The following is a 27,881-nucleotide window of genomic DNA, read 5'->3' on the forward strand; positions in this document are numbered from 1 at the left end:
TTTCGTTAGACCCAATAACCTCGGTCAGGACATCATTTGCTTGACGGGATAAAACTGACATCCCTCTTTACCTACCGCTCACCCAGTAGATCTGACGGACGTTTCTCTTATCGAGTGAGCTGAGGGGCTTTGGACCCTATTCGCCCCTCATGCCCAATAGAACCGGAAAGGGGCGGGACGGAGGGTTACAGTCACCAATAGAAGGTTGAAGCTGGGGAAAGGGACCAGGGCGAACAGCGTCGGGAGGCGGGGTTAAGGCCAGCTACAGTTGCCGTCTGGCGCAGGAGGTAACGGGTGGGAAGGAGAGGCGTTGGGAAGCGATCCGCCACCGCCATCATGAGCTATTCAGGTGAGGGGAGTGGGTAGAAGAAGGGCTCTCGAGCAGAGGGGGAGGCTTTGGCTCTGCGGAGGGGACTGAGAGGAGGGCTAGGCCCAGCCCATGACAACATTCCGGGGGTGCGGTCACACGAGCCTTGCCACCCCCCAACCCCCACCCCGTTTTCAGGCATTGCTGACTGGAGCTCCTCGCCACTGTCCGTGGTCGAAGCGGAAGCCTCTGCCCGGCCTCCTTTCGTTCATCGTTCCCGTGAAACGGGCGGGGAGGCGGGGGATTTGGCCATTTGGAGAGGAGGGGTCGTGAGGGACCTCGCCTCATTCTAGTCACCGGGATTCAACCTCCCCCCCACCCCCATTTGTGGAAGGCACGTGAAACGAAGAGCGGTTATCGATCCTCTGCGCCCGCCGGCGTGAGGGAAAGGAAGCTGGGCATCCTCGGTATATAGGCTGTCGTCTGCACGCCTAGACCACCCCTCTCCCGCCCCGTCCTTGCGAGTAGTTGTAATAGTTGAAAATACGGGCTTTCAATACAATTTTGTATGGAATGTGAAGGATGTGTGTTTTTGTTTTGTTTTGTTTTTATGCATAATGTACACTGAAGATGGCATTTAATTTCGTTGTACGAGGTGTAATGACAATAAAGTTAAAATTAAATTAATGAATAGGTGGAGGAAGGAAGATGCACAGAACCCATGTCGGCAATGGTTCCTTTTAAATAGCCCGGTAGAAATGTATATACTAAGCTGGGGTTGCTTTCTGCTTCTTAGCCCTCAGTATGGATCTGTTTTGGGGTTCCGTCTGTCAAACAACCAATGCACAGTTGCAATACTATAGTATAGGACAGTGATAGCGAACCTTTTTTGGCTCTTGTGCCAAAAGCGGGAGGGGGGAGGGGGAGAGCACAGGAGGGTTGTGCGTGGGCATGCCACACATGCATGCGCTTCCCCCCTCTGCAGGCATGCGTGCGCGACCAGCACTCCTCCCTGCTTTTGGCACTATTTTTTCATCCTCCCCAGGCTCCAGAGACTTTCTAGGAGCCTGGGGAGGGTAAAAACAGCCCCCCCCCCAAGGCCCTCTGGAGGTTTCAGGAGCTTCCCTGAAGCCTCCAGAGGGCGAAAAACCGACCCTAAGGGCAAACCAGAAGTTTGGGAAGTTTGCCCATAGGGCTGGCCAAAACGGCCTCAAAAGAAGGGCAAAAAACAGCTGCAAAAGAAGGGCAAAAGCAACGCCATAGGTCCGCCATCATGGGTATAGGACAAAGATGGGTTTGCTTGGCCTGTTGCATTACTCGTCCTTCAGTACAGGTAGTCCTCAATTTACAATAGTTTGTTTAGTGACCATTCAAAGTTACCTCGGCACTGAAAACTTACGACTGTTTTTCAGAGTTATGATCTTTCCAGTATCACCCATGATCACATGACCAAAATTCAGAGGCTTGGCAGCTGGTTCATATTGATGACCATCCATCCAGTGTGTCCTAAGATCATGTGATCACATTTTGTGATCTGACAAGCAAAGCCAATGGGGAAGCCATATTCACTTAACCACCAGGTTGCTCACTTATCAACTGCAGTGATTTGCTTAACAACTGAGACAAGAAAAGTTGTAAATAGGGCACAATTCACTTAACCTTCACTTAACAACAGATTTTTTGGGCTCAATTGTGGTCGTAAGTTGAGAACTATATGTATTAGAAATATTAGATTATTATTATTATTTCAAAGCTGGGTGCAAGGTTTGGAATCTTTATGGTTTTTTTAGATATTTTCTGCGTCTTCATACATGCAACATTTTTTCTGTAATAGCTTTGTGAGGTCTGTGTTATGTTTAGGTAAATATGCTGCCTCAATTTCTTCCAAAGTGATCATTGTCAGATTGTGCACAGAATCTTTAGCAATTGTGCTCCAAAGTCTTAAAATGTGTGCTAAAGAGGAGTATGGCTGAATCCTTAATCCTCTTTATAATTGCTCAACAAATTGGTTCATTAGATGTGATAAAGTTACTTCTCCACGTGTGTTAACAAGCCATGTAAGTAATTTTTAAAACTCTAGTGTCACTTTTGATTTAAAATACTTCAATAAAACCTTGATATTGGAGTGGAGTGTAGAATGACCTTTGTGTAATTCTAACTACCCTACTTTGTTCTTAAGTAAAGATTTTTTCCCTACAAATGAGGTAGACTCATAGTAGGTTTTAAGGCTTACATATTTTACTATAACACATAAGCTTCCATGAGCTGCAATTCAATCATATGTATAGGATGGCTAATTTGAAATGAGATTTTCAATTCAATCATATGTATAGGATGGCTAATTTGAAATGAGATTTTATTTTTTTAACATTAAATATGAGGCACTGAAGTAAAACTGTTGGGATTTAGGGTGATTATGCAGATAAAATTTCATGAGAAACACACTACAAATACTTTGTCAGTTAGCTATCATTAGATGCTAAAAATTGTCTTCATTCAGACATGTAGAAGTTTTATGTTATCAGCTAAATTGCATCTCTTCATAATATCATTTTAGCTATTGTCTATCCATTGCAGGACGAAGGTCTCTTCCACATGTTTTCAACCTATATGGTCCTGAACTTTCCTTTTCCGATTGGGCCCGCAATACATGCTGATCAATCCATCTTGTTTTAGGTCTCTTTCGTGGATGCTTTTTATCAAGTGGGATCCATTCTATGACTGCCTTGGTCCACCTGTCATCAGTTGTTCTTGCTATGTGACCAGCCCATTTCCAATTCAATTCTTCTAGTTGAATACCCAATACTCCTACGGAACCTCCCTGACTCACATAATACCTCCCCTATGCACTCTTCCGAATTCATGTGGCATCTCCTGTGCACCTTTTATTTCCTCTCTTAGTTGCACTGTTTCTTCTCTGGAGCCCCATGCACCCCTCATTTTCATCTCCAGCAGCTGCCACCATTTACTGGTGGTCTGGTTTGAGAAATCCAGCTTCCTGCCAGCTTTCCCATTGACTTTCCTTATGGGAAGCATTAAAAATGATGATCATTTGGCCACAGCTGACCATAGCAGCACAGTAGTACTGAAGAAGCTATAACTTTACCACATTTCAACTCAGTGGAAGTCATTGGTCCTAGATTTTGCATGCATTCTCTAAGTTAGCCCATTTGAAGTTCTTTGATTCCAAACTTTTGCACTATGATGCACAATTTAACCCAATTGAAGGCTAAAAACAAACGGGCACAAGATTTTCAGTAGTCTGTAGATAAAATTGCAAAAAATTTGCACAAAAAAGTTTGTTGCAGTATTGGGCAGTCATATCAATGTGGAATAGAGAAGAGCCAGGATGAGATGATACATTTTAATACTTCCTCATATCGCATGTTGATTTTTTTTCATTGATTGCCTGGATAGCAGCTTGAGATTCAACTTGTTTTAATATAAGCATCCCCAATCCCCTGGGTGACGAACCAGCACTGGTCTGTGGCAGCTGTAGATCCGCACAGCTGTAGATGAAGCGGTGGATGAGCAACCAAGTGAAACTGAACCACACCCACCCCCTGTGGGTGAAAAAATTATCATCCACAAAACCAGTCCCTGGTGCCAAAAAGGTTGGGCGCTGTTGCTACAATGAGCACATGGGGCTATTCTGGTAATACACTTTAGTTAACTACAAAAATACTTTTCAGACATTTTTTTTTCCTTCTAGGATAGTACTTAAGAATTAGTTATTTAGGTAATATACAACTTATTACAGGTAGTCCTTGACTTAGGACTGTTTGTTTAATGATGGTTCAGTGTTATGACAGTCTTAGAAAAAGTCACTTAAAATCATTGTACTACCTCTGTAATCACAGGATCACAATTGGAGCAATTGGCAACCAACACATTTGCAACTAGCTGCAGAGTCTTATTATCATGTGATTTCTGGCAAAAAATGTCCCTTGGGAAAGCTGGATTCACAATCCCAATTATGGTCATAAGTTGAGGATTAGCTGTACCCAGGGGTGGGCTTAAAAATTTCAGCAACGAGTTCTCTGCCCATTTGCTTGCTGGGCGTGGCCTAGTCGTCCTTCTGTACCATGGCGTCGGCGGGGGTGTTTTCGCCTTCCCCAGGCTCCGGAGGCTTTTCTCAAGCCTCTGGGAGGGTGAAAACTGCCTCCCCTGGGCTCTGGAACAAGCCCATTTCCGGCCTTCTGGAACCTCACATTTTCCCCTCTCCCTGAGCCTCCACACAGGCCCTGCACTTACCTCACAGGGCAGGGTGAGAGGAGCCAGACAGGGGTGGGATTTGAGGTTCTCTGAACTGGCCATTAACGTTAGCTTAATATAAATTCAAATTTGATAGTTTAATGCATAGCTTGGGTTTTTTCACCATTGCTGTAAATTTTATTTGTGTAATCAGGTTTTTATCCTTTTTAAGTCTGGATATATAGGTATGATTTACTGGGGATTATTGGAGCTTAATTGATGATGGGTTTACAGAAATGATACTACTCTCAACTTCTATAGCATAGATTTGTTAAGAATATTTAGAAATTGTATTTAGGTATTTTCTTAAATAACCAACAACTGGTAATATGTGTTTATGAATAAAGGTATAAGATTTAAATATTCTCATGTGGGCAGACAATAATTTAGTGACCTGCTTTTGTATATCTCAGTAAAGGTGGTACTCCCATTAAAATAATTATCTTGCTTCTTCTTTATTGTTAAATAACTATTACCAGGAAGTAATAAATGTATAAATGATGCAAAAATGATACTTATTTTTTTTTGTCAGTATACTGTGAAATGGATACAGTGACACTGTAGATTAATACTATGGTAGTTTGATAAAGTTTCCATATATTACTATCAGTATTCAGGCAAGGACAGATCTAAGGATATATATATATGTATGTTGTTTCCAGTAATCTCTTTGAGAATGCTAAGCAATTCTGCCTATACTTTCAGAATATTGATTGATTTATTAAAAAACATAATTTCATTGTTTTCTAATCTGAGAATATATATTAGTGTATTGCTTTAAATTTTCAGCAACAGATCACGCCATTGTATTTCTACAGTAAAATCTAGAAAGGGAGGTGTACAGTGCTATTTCACTGTACACTGTACTGCAGAATATGAGAAATAATCACAAATTTAAGATTTTAGCAAAGAGAAACCCATAAATGAGATTAAAACTGTAGAGTAAGAGTTGCAAACTACTGCTTACTGCAATGTGGCATTTAGTATGGAGCACTATCAATTTACATATAAACAAAATCATTTTGAGAAATATTCATTTGGAAATTTCTTTTTAGGTTATGGAAATTGGAATTCTGGAACAAATAGAGGTAAGTACAGTTTTAATGGAATACTAGCATTTGTTTTATAGATAACTCAATCACTAATTTAAACAGAAAAAAATACCAAAATGTCACATTTTTATTAATTCAATGTGTGATCTTTTAATGACTTTTCATTTATGATTAAATCCAAATTTATATAACTGCACCATCCCCTGTAAATCAGTAAAATTGCTGCTTGGGTGTAACTGATCTTTGAACTTCTTAATGAATTTTGGTATACTCTATGAGCTATAGCAGTGGCCCCCAACCTGTTTTGGTATCGTAAGGCTTTGACCTAAAATTGATCTACAGATGGAATTGAGGTATTGTAGATGAAGACTTAGCAACACTTAGTTTTAGATATGATGGGAATGAATGTTTCTCAGGACATGTATCAAATGTTACTGTCATAGAAGTAAGATTTAATTTTATACGTTGAATTGGAAGTGGATACAGAAATTTATTTTTCTAAATGTAGCCACTGTAACATGAAAGAGATATTCTTGGTGCTGCCAATCTTGTATTAGATAGGCCTTTTAGCATTCTAAAAATCTAAAAAGAAAACTCAGTAACTTTTTTCATTTCAGGTTACGAAGATTATAATTATGGATATGGATACGGTCAGGATAACTCTGGCAATTATGGGTATGGTATGGGCACTTCAAACTCTTGGGAAATGCCTAATTCAAATACAGACATGAACTTTAACGCATCCACTGGCACCAGCGCTGATGATGTAATTTCAAATTTTAACCAGCGCTTAGATATGGTATCTCATCTAGACACTGAAACGATGCAAGGAGGACATTATGGCTCAGGTGGAGACAGGTGAGTGTAGAGACAAAGGTTCAGTAATAGTTATAGAACAGGCTAGTTTCTGCTTCTGGAAGGCATGTTGATCTAACCTTGTGCTGCTGCCTAAACGTTGCTCCATACTACTACAGAAAACTTACAGGAAGTACACACTTAGCTAAGTTTTTAATTGAACTTTATAAGTAAGATGCTTAAATATGTATTTGAATGATGAAAATATGGTAGCTGAATTGTAATAAAATGTTCGGAAATAAATGCAGGTTTGAGTACTTTGATCAGTTTCTGAAAAAACAGAGACCTATCCAAAGACTGCACTTTTACATCCCATTGAAATAGCACATCCATTGGGCAGAGTTTCTCTGGATTTTGCATCAGTTTTACTAAAAAAAAAATATAACAAGAAAATCTCTCCTTAATCTACAGTATGTGTCATTATTAATGTAAATGTATACATTGTTAGTTTAAAGCAAATCCATACATTTGGAATATATACATTTTTGCTTTTGAAATTCCTGCATATTAAAGTCTTTAAATAGATTAAAATAAAGTACTTTGTATTTTAATATGAATTTTAATAATTAAAATATATGTTCCATAGACACTTGATAATTTACACTAGAATTAATAGTTGGACAGTACTTCTGTATTTTAAATGTATATCTAGAACGGTGGTGGTGAACCTTTAGGCTTGCCTTCTCAAAAGTTAGGAAAACGCTTAAGTTGACTTTGCTAACATATTACAACATCCTTGGAGCAAGACAATCAACTTATACATTCTTTTATTCAAAAAAACTCCAATTTTGTGTGTGATCCCCAGGGTGTGCCATGTACCGATTGCCATCAAGCTGTATTCTCTTTCTGTTGATAGGCCCCTGTAAGATATCTGAGGCAGCTCCAAGTTGCACAAGTTCTTCATTCATGAAATGGCTTCAGAGAAGACACTTCCATGGCCTCTACAGCATCTGAAAACACGGCCCATTTTCATGTGATTTTCAGAGTCTCCAGAGGTCATGCAATAGCATAAACCTCTTGCGCCACCTCCACAGGCCATATAAGAACACACACCATTTTCATGCAACCTCCAAAAATCACAATAAGAAGGCATATTTTAGAGAATAGTTGTCATCATCCAAAATGTTGTGGTTTTGACATGTCATAGGTTTCCCATCACTGATCTAGAGATTGGTCTAAATAGGATGTACCTACTATTTATATCTGGAGCTACAAATATTTAAATATCATTAAATCAAATGATTACTATATTCCAACTTTTTCTTAATTACATATTCCTTTGTTGAATAAGAGCTGAGTAGTTGAAATATAGTGACTGAATTAGACATATTTTGTATTGTCTTCTTTTGAAGTGACAGATATTGATAAATACAGCATTAGCTTTCCAAACTAGCTTTTGGTTTTGTGGAGCCATTTAATATAGTTTTTAGTTTTAAAATGCTACTGAATAGTTGACTGTATTGTTCCACCCAGCAGTTTTTCATTGCTATAAAAGTATATTTGGGAAATTAACAAAATTATTTAGAATTTAAATGGCATGAAATATGTTTTTGTGGTACATTGTTACTTTTTCTATTCATTCCAATAATGTCTCTTGCCTTGAGAAAAAGAGTTGTTGCAGATAACTATGCCACACTCCAATAAGTGTTTCTGTTTTTATGACTCATTCCTTACAGGCTGGAATGGTTTCTACACATAAAGCTTAGAAAGGGTTATAAGGATTCCTAAGCATTACATTAACAAAATAACTTTTCCAAGTTGAGAATGGCTAAAGCGGCAATTTTGTGCACACTTAAATCAGTGAAATTTCCTTCTCAGCATCTTCCAGATTTCAGTTTTATCATACAGAGTGGGGATTTTTATTTGACCTTAGTGGGCTAATGGTAAACTGTGGCTAAATACTTGAAATAAATTTCCAAGAAAACACCGCAGAAAGTTGCAGTGGTGAGCCATACTATGCTGTACTTTGGTATATTATAAGATTGGCCGATGATCCAATTCACTTTGCCTTCTTTTCTATTCTGAGTTAGCTTTTAAAGTCTCCTCCTCAGCCATTCTTTCCTTTCCATATCCTTGCTTTCAGATCCTCGATACCAAACACAATTTGTGTGCTTGTGTCCAGTGCTGGTTTATTTACACAGCATTAATTTTACTTTTCCATAGCACTCAAAACAACATGCTACAGAAATAAAAGTGGTTTAGCTTCAAATATGTCATCACATTTGGATGACTATGCAGCCACTTTATTACAATTTAATAAACGTAACTTGAATCTTTGGAACTTTTGGAATGTTATCATGAAATAGTGGTAACTAAGCTATTTCAAGTTGAAAAAATATCCAAGTTAGATTGTCTTAGCCATTCATTATAAGAAGCACAAAGGATTACAATATTTTCTTAGATGTTGTTTCTAGTTTTTTCAACAATGAAGAGATTACTGACTAGGTGTCATACATGAAATATATTGTTTTATATAGCTAATGATTTGTGGTTCTTTCAAAAATTACTTGACAGCATCGAATAAATTGGTAAAAACTTATTTTGTAAAAGTATTCCCAGGGATTTCATTTGTTTAACATCATCAAATATGCATAGAAATTGGTATATGAATCAGGAATAGATAAAATATAATTATTTGCATAACTCTCCCAGCTGAAACATATTTATAAATTTAATCAGATAAATATTATTATGAAGATTTATTGAGATTAAACTTGAGTATTATTCTTTTATTCAGCCCTTATATGTATAAAATTGCAGTATTTATTTTCTACTGTAATGCACAATGAGTAAGCCTTCTGATTTCAGCTTTTTATGGTTTTACTGAATATAGAATAATTCTGTTTTTTTGCTTTTATTTTTGACATAACCTGCTTCTACTATAGATTCTTAAATATGGTGCTCTGTATACTAATGACCTAGATTCTCACCTTGCTCTGCAACTCTTGTAGGTATGATACATATGAACCCTATGATTCAAGGTCTGCAATGAATGACCGTGATCCATACAGATCTGGCTATGATTACAGTGAGGCTAAACATGAAACCGACAATACCTATGAAGGTCACTATGACAGCTCCTATGGCAACCGCAGGGACCAGTACCACAGTAGGGCACGTGACAACTTTGGCCACAGAGGTCAAAATTGGGCCAGAGATGGAAGAAATAACAGAGGCATGGCACCTTCATATGGGCGTATGGGTGGACAATGGAATGACCCACCAGTACCAATGGGAGGACGGGGTCATGGCCCCAACAGACCACCATCACTTTTTTCCCACAAACTATTCCCTGATTACAACATGTTCCAGGGTATGCGAGGTTACTCTGGCAATATGCGTTTTGGAGGAGGAAGCATGAAACAACGAATGAGGAGAAACTGGAAAATGTGGGATGCAGATTTTAAAGTAAGTACTTGTGCAATCTTCTTTACTACTTTTTATGTTCTTCAGCAATGCCCAGTGTCAAATCCTCAAAGAGTGGGTGGTAATTGTGGCTAGAAATGGCTTTGTGCAACTTTGTGTTGTGTACAAGTTCTTTTCTGAATCTTAAGGCCCTGTGTTCGGTCACTCATGCCCTGGTCAGCTCTCATCTGGATTACTGCAGTGCACTCTACATGGGCCTACCCTTGAAGAGTATTTGGAAGCTACAATTGCTTCAGAAGGCAGTGACGCAGACACTTCTAAGGCCTCTAGGGTGGCACATATAACATCACTGTTATGCAAGGTGCACTGATTGCTTATCGTTGCTAATTGGATAGTGAGAGGGGGGCATATAAATTTAATAAATAGAATGCAAAGGTATCTGTTAAGTGATGTATTTATTATTTTAATTATAGGAAACAGGTTCCTTGTTTCAGATGTTTGCTTTTTTAAAAAACCTATTCCTGGATACTCTCATTGCATCCCATATATGAACCAATAATCTTGAAGAAAAGTCCTTGGAGAAAAATTCTTTCAGCTTTGTATGAAATAGACCAAATTAAATCTGGGCATGTTTTTAGCTGTTTGAGGTAATTTGAGTATAAAAAGTATGTCTCAATATACATTTTTATTGATAATAAGAAAATAATTAGTTATTAACTAAGGCTGAATATACTCCTATGTTTCTCTTCATAGAAGAAAAGAATAAAGAATGAGACAACTGGTAATAAACGTAAACAAGCTAACAGTTCTGATGAACCTGATAGCAAAGCAGCAAAAACAGATAACTCAGATAACTCAGACTCTGATAATGGTAAGAACTTACATCTAAGGTCTACTTAGACTGAGAAATCCTGTTTTATTTTCATTGCATACTTAGAGTGACAATATAAAAACCAGTATTTTTGACTAAATGTTTCAGCTATTTTGTATTATGCATAGTCACCTGATATGCTGCTCTTTTTAGAAGAAGGGCCTGAAGGAGAAGCTGCTGAGAAGGGTTCTAAAAATGTGAGTTTGAATTTAGTCTTACTACAAAGATTATCATTCTCATTTGATATAATAGAGACAAGGATTGAAAAGGATCCTTTGGCAAGCTAACATTGTGTAATGATGAACGATGTATTGCTCCTTCTTTTGTTGGACAAAGAACAAAGAGCAGAGGCTAGGGCAGTTTTGAAGGAATGAACAAAACTCTCTCAAGGAACTTTAATCCCTGAGCTGGAAACATCTACTTTACAGTAGGGTGTATATGAAATGGGGATTCTAAGGGAGCAGTTGTTCAAAAGTATACTCTAGATTTTACAGTGATAGAACTGGTATAACTATGATTTTTTCCCCAGTTTATTCAATCAAATTTACTTTGATGGTTTCTACATCTTGTTAGGCTTCTGAAATACATAACATATAACTTAATTATAACCAAAATTCCACTTTTATGAAGATTTATTAAACTAGTGATTGCAAAAGAGAAATAATTGGTTAAACCTTTATAGACCTAATCTGTGGAATGATAGCTTTGACAAGCAATTTTGTGGATTCTTTAGTCCTTTAGAATAAAATCATATAACAAATTGCTTTGAGAAATTAATGTAACAGTTCTTATAAGTCATTTTTCTCATAAACCATAATTTGTAAATGCAGACTGGTCATATAATGTTAATGAGTTAAATATAGATAAAATAAAGCATGTGTGTGAACTATGTTGGGACCAAGTAAATAAGTGAAGCTTGCCGGGCATTCAAAGAGTCAGACTGCAGTTGCAAACACCTAGCAAAACATTAAATGAAATGGCTAGAAAAATTAAAACACTAAGACTCACAGTAGAGGTAAGCAGAAGTGTATAATAAAGTTAGTGTTGAGTGGTAGAGTGGGGCTATTACAGGATATGTTGCTGAGGGGCCTATGTATAATTGGTGCTCTGTACTCCATCTAATCTGTGAATAAGATATCAGTTGCAAAAAGATGATTACACAAGGTGAGAAATTGGGTTTATTGTATGTATCTAAAACACTATTTTTAATCTGAATTCCCTTCAAATGGATTTGCAATATACAACCTTCTCAGGACTTCCTAAATGTTCTAGTAAGAATGCCAAAACTGAAAAAATAAGAAGAGCTCCAAAGGGCATAAATTAAAAAAAGATTGTGTGTGTGTGTGTGTACACACGCATACCTGCATACACACACACACACACACACACACACACACACACACAGTACAGGGAGTCCTATAGTTACAAATTGAGCCTAAAATTTCCAGTGCTAAGCAAAGAAGAGTTTTGTCCATTTTATGACTTTTTTGCCACAAGTTCTTAAGTGAATTTCTGTAGTTAGGTGAATCATGCATTAAGCAAATATGGCTTCCACCATTAACTTTGCTTGTCAGAAGCTGGTTAGGAAGGTTATAGTTGGTGATCACATGAACCTGTGGCAGTGCAAGAGTCATAAGTAAATGCCAATTGGCATTGCCTAAATTTTGATCTCGTGACCATGAGGAATGTTGTAATTATCATAAGTGTGAAAACCATTCATAAGTCACTTTTTTCAGCACCCTTGCAACTCTGAGCTGTCATTAAATGAATGGTTGAGTATAGGGATAATAAGTAAATCATTGAACTCTACAATGTGAAAACAACAAATCTCTGGGGATATAGGATAGGGATTTACTGGAAATACAATTAATCTAATACAATTAAATTGAGCAGTTTTGAAGAAAAAAATAGTTATATAATGAAATCCAGCTATCAAAAATAATTTAGAAATGTGACTATTACATTTTTAAAATCTTGCTGGCACCCATAAGTAATGCCCACAGAACTTTACTGAGCTGTGCTAAATAGGAATTCTGGGCAATGTGTTGATATTTTTCTTAATGAAAGAAATGTAAAGGGAATGAGTTGGTGACTTGAACAGAGGTGGCAGCCTTTTCTGACTCTTTGCAGTTTTCTAAACATGTCAATTACCAATAATGTCAACTTTTAAAGCTTTTGTTTATCTTTCTATGCAGTATAAGTAGTCCTTGATGTGAGGCCACAATTGAGCCCAGAATTTCCATTGCTAAGCAAGGCAGTTATTGAGTTTTGCCCCATTTGTTGTTTTTTTTGGCCAAAGCAATCTAGGGCTCATTGAAGAAGAAAAATGGAATAAATAATTGGTCAAGGGCTTTGTAAAAGACAAAAACAAAACAACACACTATTACTAAAATACATGGTTACAGAAAACCAGCAATCTGAGGTACTCAGTAGTTTGAGCAATGCATCAAATTGGGTGGCTGGATCATGTAAAAACATGTAGTATAATTGGATTGATCTGATAAAAATAACTATGTTGTGAAGATTTGTTCTCTTTAAATGTAGCAGTGGCGCAGTTCTGCTTTGTAGTTTTGAAGGAAAAGTGTAAAATAGATTTTGTCATTTTATGTATTCATTTTGTGGTACTGCTATATTAGATATCATCATAATAATAGTATTCCTCAATTAATGACTCAGGAAACAAAAAAACTGAAACCACATCGAAGGATAGCATTGTTATTAGTGAGTTAAAATTAAAACACATGATGAAGAACTGAATAGTTAAATAGAGTAATAGGGAAGGGGCCATTATATATTCATACATATATTTGCTGTTATTACGTGGGAATTAATATAGACTGCATTTTACTGATAGAAAGCATTAGCCTAGAGCAGGGGTGTCAAACTCAATTCCATTGAGGGCCGCATCAGGATCGTGTTTGACCTCGGGGGGCCAGGGTAGGTATGGTTAGCTCGATGCAAAGATGATCGTGATTAATTCAGTTGCCCCTGCTCTTCGCTCTGATGTTCATACATTGGATATCATTGTTGTATATAACCAATTCACATGTGTCTTATTTGTGTAGTTCTGTTTACAGATTTACGATATCATTGTATTACATTGTGTACAAAACTCTGGGCTACTATTGACATAGATTTCTGTCAGAGCTAGAGTTGGGTGGTGAACATCAATAGGGAAGGAGCACTTGGCATACTTCCATTTTCCATCATATACTTAAGGTTGCATATACAGTATCTTAAGAAGTTCCTTAACATAGTGATTGTTTTATCTGAAACTGAATAGATTTAAAATCAGACAGTTAGATTGCATGCATATACTAAGTTTATTCCTCTCCAAATTCAGAGCTAATTCTAATTCTAAGACTAACTGCTTTTGTTTTAAATAATCATTATCTCAGAATAATTATAATTTCCTAAAACTTGAAATTATAAGGATTGTATAGAATTTTGAACATTATATATTTCTGAGGGTTCATTGCAAAGAGGAAAGTATTAATTATTGTTAATATTAATTATACAAATGTATTTTATTATATTAATTAGCCTTATAGCATTTTTTTCTCTCATTCTAAATCATCTTGATAGCTAATAGTACTTCTGATTACTTCATCTGTTGTGACCTTGACTGTAAGCCCCATTCTTCATTGTTCTTAATTATAATTTCAGGAGGGAGAGGGGGATGGTGCTGAAGATGAAGAAAGAAAAGAAGAATCGGAGAAAGGCAAGTATAAGCATGGGTAGATTTGTGTGTTCTTAGCAAGAACTGGGATTGTAAAAATTAATTAATTAATACCTGTTTTATTACAAATGGAAGTATTTCATTCATCTTTAATGTCAAGTTTATTTACAGGTTAGGCCATAATCTTAAGAAAACTAAATTGTTGTCTTAGTAGTTGTTATGTAAATTCATCATGATCAAAATGCTTACTGGTAAATTAGTAGTGTTACAAAATTTATTGGAAAATGGTAACTCTTAACATTTCTTTAGAAGAAATGTTATTCTTTCTTAATGGAAATATACTATTTTGAACTTTTGATTCTCCAGATCATTGCAATCTCAGCAATAGATTAATAATTAATTAATAAACTAATTAGACTCCAAACCTTGTTTTACAAGTGTCAGAGGGGGAAAATACCTTTAAAGGCCAATAACACTTTATTCAGTTAATGCTCTTTAGTTAGGTTAAGTTCTTTTAATTAGCCAAATTAATAATATTTATTCTTATTATAAATAATGTGTCATGAGAATAATAATGGTATAATTGGATAGGCTTGTTTTTAATAATAATAGTTACTGTTGTCAAACTATATGTGAAGATGTGGAATGGATTGGTCTGTTTTGAGCAGAAGGTATCAGATTCCAGATTCCTTGACTAGCATTCTGAGGAGCTTTCCACCTAAGTCAAATGATTACTTTTAGTGTACTGCTGCCTGTAAAGAAGATAGTTTACACAGAGAACTTGTTTCATGGGAAGAATATTAGAAGCCTAAATTGTCTCCTACTTATGAATGCCTTGCATTCCTTTCATCTTTATAATTCTGATACAGCTTGTTAAAATGAGCCATCGCCTGTCTCCAAGCAGCATAGTTTCTTTCTAGTTTGCTGGTAAATTTCCTATTGGAAATCTCAAGTAGGGATTTCAGTTTGTTATTTAATTTGTCTTCCGCTTACTTTTATCCCTCAATATTGTTTTATTTTTCTTCCAATTCAATTCATTGATTCGTTGCACAAGCTTGGATGTTTCTATTTGTTAGTTTTAGTATGGTCAGAATCTTTCTTTAGCTAAAATATTTTAGGATTATAATCCACTGAATTTGTATTTAAGTAGTATGGAAATAAATTATCAAAACATATATATTGATCACAGAAATGCCAACTAGAATAGATTCACGCTATATGTAATCAGCAAATCCCTCAGGGAAATTGTGTAGTCTTCAGATTTATTTAATGTTTCCCAACATGGTGCAATCGACATATGTTTTACTACTTCTGTAATTGCATGGAAACAGTAGTTCCACATTTCTAGAGCAGAGTTCTCCAACCTTTCCGACTTTGCAGGCTGATGGCAGGGGATGGTTCTGCAAGAGTGGCGGGCAAGTGAATGTGTACATGCACAGCTCCATTTGTGCTTTGGGCAGTCTGGCTCTGAAGAGCTCATGGTCTGGTAGTGGGCTGTATCCTGGGGGTTGAGGACCCTGATCTAAAGGTCAATAGATGGAGAAGACCTTTCTGTGTACAGCTTGTATGTGGGATAAAATCCAAGATTAGTTTATACTATAATTCAGTTTTCCACTTAAAGCTATTAGGAAAACTATTACTTTTTGTGCAATACCATTGTTTGTTTAGAAAATTTATTTGCCACCCATCTCGTATCCAAGCAGCATAAAACATTAAAGCAGAAATAAAATCAGTTTATCAGTTATGTTTATTCTAACATTTGTAGCAAGGGTGTATGTAATGATTCAGTTGGCTCTTTTAAAGGGTCATTGAATCATTAATAGTCATCTTTTTTCTTTATCAAATAAAAACTAATGGTGATATCACAACAATGAACAAAGAAAAAATACAATACTAAATTCATTTTTCAGTGTTTAGTATTAACAAATTATATCGAATTTACAAATGAAGTCATTTGACCATAGATGATATGAAATTAAAAAGTTTGGAAATAAGTACATTATTGGTAATTTACTGTTGCAATCAGTTGTAAATTCATATTTTCTGTGTTAATAACTCTTGGCCACCTCCCACTCAGAAATTCTAATTCTTGATGCCTTACTACATTTCAAAACTGAGGTTATAGATATAATTATGAAATCATTTTGTATCCTTGATATAAATCACATTGTCTGAAGGCATCTGGGAATGTTAGCCCACAATTTGATGGTGGTAGAAGAAGCCTATTCCCTGTAAGGTAATGCCTAACTTCTGAATAGCACATTGAACAATATAGCACTTTTAACCAATCTTTACTGAACAAATTGTAAGATCTATTAGCAACATTTTTTGACCAAAATAAATTAGTTTCATAGTTTCTAAACCCACCTAGTGCTAATTTGTAATAGCAAATAAGAACATCACTCCAAAGGTTGCATGAGTAAATATGTTCCTATGCTTCTTTAAAGTTGTTATAAACAACTGATTTAGGTATTTAAAGCAATAGATATTGTTTCAATATGTATGCGTATAGAAATATATGTTTGTATGTATATATTTAGGTGCTCTGACAATTCAAGAAGAAATCAGCCAAATTAAGCGCAAATTGCAAGCTGGGAAGAAAACTCAAGAGAGGCAAAAAAAACGTTACCGTGATCGTATGGTAGAAAGGTAAGCTGTTTCTTTGGGAAGGCTTGACTCGATAGCAATAGCACTTAGACTAATATACTGCTCCGCAGTGCTTTACAAGACTTTCTAGGCAGTTTATAATTGTCAGCATATTTCCCCCAACAATCTGGGTCCTCATTTTACCGACCTCAGAAGGATAGAAGGCTGTGTCAGCCTTGAGCTAGTTATAGTTATAGTTTATTAATCTTGTATGCCACCCACTCCCAGAGGACTCCGGGCGGCTTACAATACAAAGGGGAAGGGAATAAATAAGACAAACAACAGTTTAAAATACACACAACATTCATAGTTACCGTGGGGCTGGATACTTCAACAGTCCCCCGGCCTGCCGGAGCAGCCAGGACTTAGTTGCTTTACGGAAGGCCGGGAGGGTAGTAAGGGTCCGGATCTCCACGGGGAGCTTGTTCCAGAGGGACGGAGCTGCAACAGAGAAGGCTCTCCCCTGGGGGGTCGCCAGCCGACATTGGCTGGCAGATGGAATCCGGAGAAGGTCTAGTCTGTGCGATCGGATCGGTCTTTGGAAGGTAATTGGCAGGAGGCGGTCTCTCAGGTACCTAGGTCCGATGCCATGAAGGGCTGTATCATGATCGAACTCTGTGTTTAGTTAGCCGTTAGTACTGCATTCTAACCACTGTGCCACCAGAGCTCTTTGCTAGTATTTAGATTGTCCTTTTTTGTGTGGTGGTCTTTTCCCTTTCAGATTTGATTATTTCATTATATTTACATGTTTTGATTTGTAAAACAATATATCTAAACTCTGTTAACATAAGCAAAGCTGATTTGATATCTTATTTTTAAGTTAGGATTAGAGAAAACAGTAAAAGAAAAACAAGTTACAGAGGAGAAAAAAAACAATATTTCTCATAATTCTGCCTTGCACTGAAGGTTTTTTTTCCTGGAATTTTGAGCAATTATACAGAAGGAAAATAAGCAGATTTAAGATTAGGGTACTGATAGTCCCAGAAATTCCCAAGTTATGTTTAGGGACAGATGATTTACAGAGAGTAAAATTATAATACTTCAGAATGGTTTTATGAAACACAACATGTGGAAATCCTTTCCGTGCTGGAAAAGATGATATCTATCTAAAATATATCAGCTTCTTTTCCTAAATTCAAGAGAAGTTCCCAATGATTATACTGCCCCAAAAAAGTAAATAAATAATTGTTTTATTTGCTATTTCTTTACAGAATTCAGTTTGTGTGTTCATTGTGCAAGTATCGCACTTTCTATGAAGATGAGATGACCAATCATTTGGAAAGCAAATTTCATAAAGAGCATTTTACATTTGTTGGAACCAAGCTACCCAAGCAGACTGCTGACTTCCTGCAAGTGAGTTTTCTCTCCTTAAATTTGCCTTCTACTCATATTTCCAAAAGCACTAGTGATAATTTCCTGTGAAAAATATCAAGGAGTGGTAGCCCTCGCTTAACAACCCCTTGTTCAGTGGCCATTTGAAGTTATAACGGTATTGAACTAAGAGATTTGTGGCCATTTCTCAAAGTTCCAGCCTTTATAACACACTTGCCGTTACATGATCTTAACCCAGGCACTTGGCAACCAGCATATAACAGTTGCAGTATCCCATTGTCACATGATTCCACGTACAGCTTTTGTGTCCAGCTTCCAATAAGCAAAATCAATAGAGAAACTAGCAAGAATTTGCAAGTAAACATCACATGATATGGCACTTAGGAAGTACAATAAGAACTGTCATCATATTTCAGCACAGTCATTTTTTCTCATTAGAACCACAGTGCTTAGTGAGAGTTTGCAGTCCCAATTACAGTAATTAACTCTGGACTACCTATACATGTCAGAAAATGATTGTTTACTTGTATTTTTCACCATAAAGTAACATGATTGCTTTGCTCTTTCTTTTTAATTCTTAGAAATAAATGAAAATGTAGTTTGGAAGAAATTGAGAGAGGAATTGAGAATGGATGTTGATTGGAAGGCTTACTCTGAATTTTACTAGCATTCGGTTTAGTATTAACTTTAGTTTTCTTCAATGCAGGAATATGTAGCTAACAAAACAAAGAAGACAGAAGAACGTCGTAAAGCAATTGAAGATATTAATGCAGTTATACAACAGATTTACAAAGACCAAGATCTTACACAAGGTATATGTTTTTGATCTGAAAGTATCTTAACATTCAGGTATAAAATGATGTATATTGTTTTTTCTTTTTTGTATAACTATTATAAAGATGCCATAGAGTGTTGATCAGCAAATGCTTCATTATTCTCTGTATGATGGTCCTAAATTCTATATTCTGCTGGCTAAGATCTCTTGAGTCACGATATACAGGAACACATAGAAATTGGTATAATAATGAATTAATTTTTCCAGACTTATAAACAGCTTTGAAAGCTGTCTCCATGTGCACATAATTTCATAACTACTTCATGGGAAAGAATGTGTAATAATGTTATTGCAAGCAATTTCAGGATATTATACAGAATAGGGATGTTTCTTAGAAAAAATATTTTTATTTAAAAGTAACAAGTACCCTAAAAAAATGAAGGTCTATCCCCGCTCTCTTTTTTCTAATTTGTATGGATATGTTCTCATCTTTTGTTATTATTCAGTTCCATCAATATTTACTAAATTTATTTTTTGAATTAATCTGATAATATTGTTGGAATCTTATAGAAGAGTCAATGTTTCTAGGTTCCTTGATAGACAGATGTCTTCTTATGTGGTAATGCATATTGTCTTACAGGCTGTAAAATATAATGGATTTTATTTTACTTAGATATAGGTATGGAACATTTTGTAAAAAAGGTGGAGGCTGCTCACTGTGTTGCCTGTGACCTTTTCATCCCAATGCAATATGGAATCATCCAGAAACATCTGAAATCTCTTGATCATAACCACAACCGTAGAGTAAGTATTATCTAGCTATCTAGCTATCTAGCTATCATCTATACATCTATCCATACAATTTATATAACTGCCCATCTCACAAACAAGAAACCCTGGGGGATATACAATAAAGCCCAAGAGTCCTGGATGGCCTCTTCAGCTGGAAAGTCCCATGCAGTCATCTGGCCTGTGTGATGAGTGATGCCAGCAGTAAAGTAATGAAAATACAATACAGGTCAACAGTGGCAACCAACAGCAGGTCCATGTGCTCCAGCTAGCTCCATCCACTGCCAAGTGTCCCAAAAGTTAGATCACTGTCCCAGACTCTAATGCTCATAGCGGGCCTCCAAAAATACTGCAGCTGACTTCAACCTCGTATGTAATATCACGCTCACTCTCGCATTCAAGTGCCTGCAGCTCCTTGCAACTCCACCATGAATAGGCACAGGATGGGTGTGGGCATGGCAATGCAGTATCCACAGCCAGAGAGCAAACACAATCTGTCTGTAATCAACCAGCTCCAAAAAAATTCTCTAAAAAAAAGCCTAACTGAGGCCCAGTTCAAGTCTAAAATCTAAGTCTACAATCCAATCCAATCCAGGTAAATGCCCAAATTTTTGCAGATTCATTACTAAAATAGTAATATAAATTGTTCATAATGAATGCCTATTCATTTCAAAATAAAATTAAGAAATAGCCTGTTTCATTTCAAAATAACTGAATTCAGTATAAATTAGTATTTTATTTTATTTTATTTTTGTGTAATAAGATTCTTCTCTTCCAAGTAAAGTATATTATATAAATAGTTACAAATGGCATCTTATACTTTCATTTCTGTGATTGAAGATGCAGTTTCCCTTTTGATTTTGTGCATTTGTTCTTATACAAAATATATAGACATCTTTGCTTGTAATTCACTGTTTTCTTTGAGTTCTCTATCTTGAAGCTAACAGAATCTTTATGTGAGTGGTCCAGACACATTGTTCTGGTCATCATTGTAACTTATTAAAAAAGACTAATTATGAAACTTAATTGATTGACATATTCAGGCTACTTGCTTTTTGTTATAGCTGAACCTATGCCTCTTCCCTTACCATGTCCTCCTTTAAGTGAATGATTAACATTAGGTGAATGTCACTTTAAAATGAAAAAGATGTACATTTATGTTGTAAATAATGATGTGCATGATTTCTTTTTGTTGTTGGTTTTGTTTTTTAGGCTATGATGGAACAGTCCAAGAAATCGTCATTAGTAGTTGCAAGAAGTATTCTTAACAATAAACTTATCAGTAAAAAATTGGAGAGGTATCTAAAGGTTAGAAAAAATATTTCTGATACCTACTTTTAGATACGCTATATTTTTTCAGTTTGTATTATGTTCATGCTTATTTTCTCTTCTTGCATTCGAATTCTTTGTTTTTGAGTTCAGATTTTCAATCTTCTATGTCTTAGATTACATTTTTTATTATTACAGGTTTCAGCTTTAAGAGTGCAACAAGTTCCTTTACTGCTAGTTATTATACTCAACTTTAGCTGCAGTTTTAAGGATTATTGACATTTAATTGTAAATGTACTTGGAATTTCTCAATTATATTTATTTTCCTATGAGAATGGATTTTTTTTAAAAATGACACATCATAAGAATAAAAACTACGAAATGTGTTGGCTACTTAATTTTTATTTATTTATTAAATTTATTTGGTGCCCAATTCATTGCGAGCATCTTTGGGATGCTCATTAATGGACAGCACATTCTGTCCTTTTGGAAACTAACTTTACTGAAGGACATTATCAAGATGTGCTTTGGAATGTCATGGTTTCCAAAATACATCTATTCAGTTTCATCCTTATCCAATTATTGTTTTTTATGTTCAGACATCCGCAAGAACCATTTCACAAAATAAATCTGGAGAGTATCAGCATTCTGCCAACATTATCAAAATGATTAGAGAAACAATAGAAATGTATAAGGATCCAAATAATTCATACCAGAAAAATGGCAGTTAGTGCCATCTATTGCCCAAGTTAAGTTTCGGATCTGCTTTGAAGATGTTAGCAGCATGGCTAGCAAATGTCAGCACATATTCAAGAGTTTCAGCTTTTCCTTTCTTCCAATCCAATATGCATTCCAAATCTGGAGCAGAAACTTCATTGATGTATTAAAACAGAATAGGTGTTCTATTGGCTATTTAGTGGAATTATGACATTTGATTAATTTCAAGTGTCATTTCCATTGCATTAATAAAAATTACTACCCCAATTATATATTAAGTATAAGGGATATATTTTTATAATTCTGAGCATTGATAATTTCTGATTAAAATGTCAAAAACTCAATACAGTGTTATATTTTATAGGGCGAGAATCCCTTCACAGATGATCCTGAAGAGAAAGAGGAACATGAAGAAAGTGAGGCAGGAACAAGTGGGATCATTGAGGAAACAGCAGCTGAAAGTGAAGGAAACCTAAATGAAGAGCAAAGTAAAAGTGATGATAATCCTGAGGAAAATCCAGTGGCTGACAAAAGTGCAGAAAGCAAAGGTGAAGGAGAAGAACTACAAGGACAAATGGAGGAATGGAATTTGACCACATCTCAAGGTGTTGCTACCGAACAGAATACAGAACCTGAAGAAGAAAAAGAAGAAACACAAGAGAAACAAGACATTGTACCTTCAGAGAAGATGGAACCACCTGATGAGTGAACTTGCAAAGAAGGTTGAATCATTTTGAGACTCTGCATTAAATCTTCTAAAACCATACCTGTATTTGTGACACACCATGGCACGTGGCTTTTGGTTTTCATTGACCTCACTTTCACCTGGTTAACAGCCTTTATTTGTAAGGTGTTTTTGAAAATAGCTTTTTTTAACCAAATTTTCATTGTATTAGCTAGATTTTGTGCAGTACAATTTTTAAGTGGCTTTGTACTAGGAAATATACTTTTTTTAGTAAATAATCAAAATCAAATTTTGTCAATTGGCTTATACCATACTAAACCTTGGAAGGATAAATAACCTCTAAATTTTCCTGTTTACTTTTGTATATAGTTGAAAATGTTTTAGTTCCATAGCTAGTCTTGTCTGAAAATGTCAGTAGCAGAATTCTGGGTTTTAAATTCTGCATGATTGGAATATCTTCCATGCAAGTGTAGCATTCTTCTATCTTTTTACTTTTAATATTCAAAAAAGACTTTGGTCAGCACAATAATTTTGCAGTGCTTTTATTTAAGAGGGAACATTGCAATAGTTGATTATAAAACACTATTAGGGTTATATGTGTTAAGTTTTTGACAGAAGCAGCAAGCTTGTTATTGTGCAGAAAGCCTCAAGGAGAAATAAATGCATTCTGGCACTTTCCAAAAATGCAATTTATATTATTCTGTTTGAGATCAGGAGGATTTCTTAGTTTCTGCTTATTTTAGATGGATGTTCTGAAAATGAAGTCTGTAGCAGCCCAACAAAAATCTACTGATGAAAAGTGTTACAAAACATTAAATATTCCCTTCAAAGCGGGTCTTCAAGTTGTTTCATTTTAAATCCTCCAAATCATCTCTACTGCATTTGTCAAGAATATAGTATTGCTTCATTGTTCCTTTGTTTATTAAGAATTGCAGGCATTAATGCCATAAGTTTATTTCAACTCTTGCTGCTACCCCAATTGCTTTCCAAGCAATAGTGGTACAGATACTGATATTCTTGTTCATGCTCAATTTATTATCCTCTCATTTCTCTTTATGTACATGCCTTTTCCTGTAGTGGAGATCAAGCAATGGAACCTGAAAATATTCAATGGACATATTTTCTTGGAAACCTGCTACATTAGCAAAGACAAGGGTGAGTGAAGGAATCATTACACACTGGGTGGAGACCTTTCAGCCATATAATACTTCTTCTTCCTTTAGACTCAAGCACCAAATAACTGGTGGAGAAACATGTAAAAATATGTTTGTGAGTAAAAAATTTTTAGCAAAGTTTCAATGTATTGCTTATTTTTAATGTATGATGACTCAAGCGTTCATAGTGGTAGCTTTGTCTTGTACTCAATCAAGTTGTAGATAATAATAAATTTTATGAATGTTGGGAGTACTAAAATTCCAGTATAAACTTGTATTTATACATATGGGTTGGCATCTTAAAAGGTATTAGTGGGCTGAACAAAGAATGAGAAGTTTACAAATCAGCGTTGAGGTATTAGCTTTCTGGAAATAACTGACAGAGACAGAGATTGCTAATATAGCACTTGAGTAAAATATTCCATCTTCTTTCAACATTTGGGTCCACATACATGCCAGTGGTATGTTTTTGCAAAATGGTATTAGTTGCTATGAGAATTTTCTTTAAATCAGAAAAATGAATGTTTATCAAGCCACATGTTAATTCCAAATGAATAGTACTTACCATTACCTTAGAATAACTCAAATTCATTATTTCTTGGACTATTAGTCAATTTGTAGGCAAATTTACTCATAGTCTGAGTACTTATACTTGGGATTCAGTCTTACTATGTATTGAGATAAACATAAAACAAATCTATATTTTCATATAACTTTAAAACCAGGGGTGTTCTTTTTATTATTATATTTTTATCCCGCCTTTTTAATATATAACCCAAGGGGGAAAATAATTCTCCTGCCTCCTGTTTTTCTCACAACAACCACGCTGTGAGGTGGATTGTTCTGAGAGAGTGAGTGATTCACCCAGCCTCTTTTCATGCCTAACAGGACTGGAACTCTAAGTCTTGGTTTTTCATTCAGCACCTTCACTGCTGCACCATACTGGCTTTCCAGTTTCTCTCTCTGGATTGTGATATTTGTACAGGGCAGTTTGCACTGATGAAGGATGCTAACTTTTTCCCAGTATCTGATACGTTCTTCCTTTGACCCTGTTCTCTCCTTCTCCTCTCTCCCCCCTTCCAATATACTCCAGCTGGGACATAAATCTTGGAGAGGAATCCCCTTCTGTTTGAAATAAGGTACTACTGGATGGGAAGCAGTCTTGAATAGAATTAATGAGGTTGGGAATTAACCAATTATTTTGTAGAGCCTCATCTGCAAATGATGCTTTGATACTCCAGGTACATAATAACATATGGTGATAACTCAGTTTTTCTGCCTTTTGAAAATTTGAATCTGTATACTTGAAAGAAAATGCTACTGTAATTAGTGGTTTTATTTCAAATTACATAGGCAGATGATTGCAATTGACTGAACTATGTCTATTCAATTAAATAGATATTTTCTAAATATATATGCATCGGATCTGGCCATGGGTCAGGCCATGGGTTTCCACATTGCATTTTGAGTTCAGCCTTTTTTCTTTCATGTAGGGGTAGCTATTTAAGCTATCTATAATTGTTTTGTGGAACCATTATTAGATTAAAACACTATTTTCTAAATTGCAATCTGGAGAATACAAAAGCACATTTCAAAACCGTTGTACTCAAAGTTAAGAAATTATTGAGCTGTTATATGTATGTATTGTTGCATACCTGGTATTGTTGATAGAATCAAAGAAATAGTCTGCCCTATTCTAGCCTCTGGAGTTACAGTTTCCACATTCCTGGAATCTAAAGGAAACTTCCATTTTTCCAGCAAAATTTCTTCTGCTGGAGCACATGGAACCTGCCCCCCTAAAATCTCACTTCTTTACCTAATTTGTCCAGATAGTTAGAAATATTTCTTAACAAAATTTGAGGGCATATGAAGTCTGAAAGGTGGAAGAAAACAATCAATAGCCCAACTTTATAAATTTAATATCTGATTTTATTTGTCCATGGTTTTCTTAACTTCTAAGAAGATATTACAATAACCAGTTTATTTTGCTTGCTGACTATAACTGAAATGGTAGAATAATTTTCTTTTATGCACTTTTCATATTCATGTAAGAATTTCAATTCATATTGGTGTAAAGTGTTGATGTTCTCCAACTATTAGATTCTGAATGAAAAAAACTGTAATAAATAGAAAAATATTTGTAATTCCCTTTTCCTATGAATTACAGAATATATTGTAATTAGCTGTCACTGAACAAATAGCTCAAGTTTCATACATTTTTTGTATCTCAGGAAGTGTTTTCCTATGACTTAAGAGGCTTAGAAAAAGGCTTTAAAATTTTATATTCCAAGAAAACTGGGAAAAAATCAGTGATTGACATAAGCTTTGTGGATTTAATCAAATATATGCTTTTCGTTATTAAAAGGCAAGGCAAGTGATTTTAAAAATACCATTCTGCTTGTGGATATTTCATCCACAAACAGAATGGTATTTTCAAAAGAATGGGTGCATTCTTTTGCAATATTATAAAGTTAATGTTAAAATTACTTTGCCTATATTGTTTTAATTGAGTCTGACTGACAATTGTAGGAAAGCACTTGAGAAATTGATGGATTAAATATTTTGAGAAAAGAGGTTAAAAAGGTCGTATCTCTGGAATTGGTCCAAAAAAACTTAAAAAGGACAACAAAATGTATGGTAGAGCAGCAAGACATATTACAGAGTGAGGAGAAAGACTTGTTCTACTTTTGTAGGAATAGATTGATAGGCATAAGAAAGAGTTTATAGTGGCATATCTGATTGTTGGAGCAGCAATTCTCCAGAAGCTCTGGTATTCTCCTAGGCCAGATAACCAAGAGACTGTTTTTGTCTCTAGTTCCGATTGTTTAAAAATTATTATATAAACGTACTCTCTTTACTCCTACTTCCATATAACGCATACTATAATTTTTATCTCTGCATAGGAGAAGAATGCCAGGATCAATGCCTTTCTTTATAAACAATATAAATATTCTTACATTATAAAGAGTTACATAGCAGAATAATTTCATCTCATCTTCTGTCACTGCTGCAGCACAAGTTTCTCTTCTGCTTGAATGTTATTGACTGTGTTCCTATATGAAATACTAAATTTTCACATCAATTGTTTTTAAAATTGTATTTTTCATGAACAACAATATTCTCTCTGTATAGACATTTTTAAATCAACTCCTAGTGATTGCATTTCAGCAGTTTTCTTGGCAGCATTATGGAAGTGATTTGATACTACCACCTTCTAAGATGTTTTTATGCCTTCTCCGTCTAGTGAGCCCTAGAGTCAGACATTCTTCCATTCAAATATTAACCAGGGTTAATCCTGCTTTGCTTTTCAAATGGCAAAGATTTATAGAACCACCTGCTCAGATTTCATTATTTAAAAAGAGTTCATTCAGACAGCCATGAAGTGTTTTCCTTCAGTCTATTAGCATTTGTATTATTATTACAGGTTTTAGCTTTAAGAGTACAAGAAATTCCTTTATTGCTAACAATTTGTCCTCCCCTTGTCATCAATTTCTGTTCTACTTCAATAATTAACTTGGCAAATACTATCCTTATTGCCTTAATGTAGGACAAGTTAAGAAAAATATTTGGTAGCTTCTTCTGGCTTTATTTTCCCTCCCACTTAATGTCATCTTAGTGGGAAAATAACCACCAATTTGAGATGTCCTTGGTGCTCTCTGACCTTGCTTGTTTCTTTGTAGAGGTTTCATTATCCAAATTAGGTAACATCATCAGTGCTAGTAAGGAGTGCAGTTTGTTGTAACCTCCTTTTTTGGCTGGGTGATAGTCTCTTTTGCATAGTCTATAGATGTTATATGTGTCTATTGGTGGTTGATTTGTCAGAGTGCCGGGCTTCTAGAAATCCCTTGGAAACAATCAACCAGCCAAAAAGGGAACAAAATTACCAAGCACCTCTCCACCAGCAATCAGCAGCCAGATCAGCATACATTAACTTCAAGATTAACATCAGATCAACGATCAAGTAAGCAATACCCCAATCAAGAAACTGCCAAAAAAGCCAACAGCAAACAGTTCAATCAAAAAATCTCTAAGATCACCCCCCACCAACATTTACAGGGCAAGGTACTAGAATATAAACTGACAGCAAACCACACTCCTTACTACAGTAGCACTGGTGATGTTACCTAGCT

At 35.6% G+C, this 27,881-nt stretch overlaps 1 protein-coding gene across 2 annotated transcripts; it reads left to right on the forward strand.

Moving 5' to 3' along the window:
• Window positions 1-246: 246 nt before the first annotated feature.
• Window positions 247-27,685, forward strand: AKAP8L (A-kinase anchoring protein 8 like). Of its 2 annotated transcripts, none has more exons than XM_032210210.1 (13): window positions 247-349; window positions 5,617-5,649; window positions 6,231-6,471; window positions 9,420-9,876; window positions 10,588-10,705; window positions 10,859-10,902; window positions 14,372-14,426; window positions 16,925-17,033; window positions 18,242-18,383; window positions 19,069-19,174; window positions 19,811-19,941; window positions 21,139-21,234; window positions 22,277-27,685. In XM_032210210.1, the coding sequence occupies exons 1-13, from the start codon at window positions 337-339 to the stop codon at window positions 22,619-22,621; spliced, it is 1,890 nt and encodes a 629-aa protein (XP_032066101.1). In that variant the 5' UTR covers window positions 247-336; the 3' UTR covers window positions 22,622-27,685. The 2 variants fall into 2 exon arrangements, with proteins under 2 accessions (XP_032066101.1, XP_032066102.1); XM_032210211.1 differs by having other exon boundaries at window positions 6,231-6,288.
• Window positions 27,686-27,881: the final 196 nt, after the last annotated feature.

Source organism: Thamnophis elegans, chromosome 2 (genome assembly GCF_009769535.1).
Source record: "Thamnophis elegans isolate rThaEle1 chromosome 2, rThaEle1.pri, whole genome shotgun sequence".
Taxonomy (NCBI): domain Eukaryota; kingdom Metazoa; phylum Chordata; class Lepidosauria; order Squamata; family Colubridae; genus Thamnophis; species Thamnophis elegans.

Coding starts and splice junctions, on each gene's coding strand:
- AKAP8L (XM_032210210.1), top strand. Junction 17,034..18,241: donor CGTGATCGTATGGTAGAAAG/GTAAGCTGTTTC, acceptor ATTTCTTTACAG/AATTCAGTTTGTGTGTTCAT. Junction 19,942..21,138: donor ATCATAACCACAACCGTAGA/GTAAGTATTATC, acceptor TTTGTTTTTTAG/GCTATGATGGAACAGTCCAA.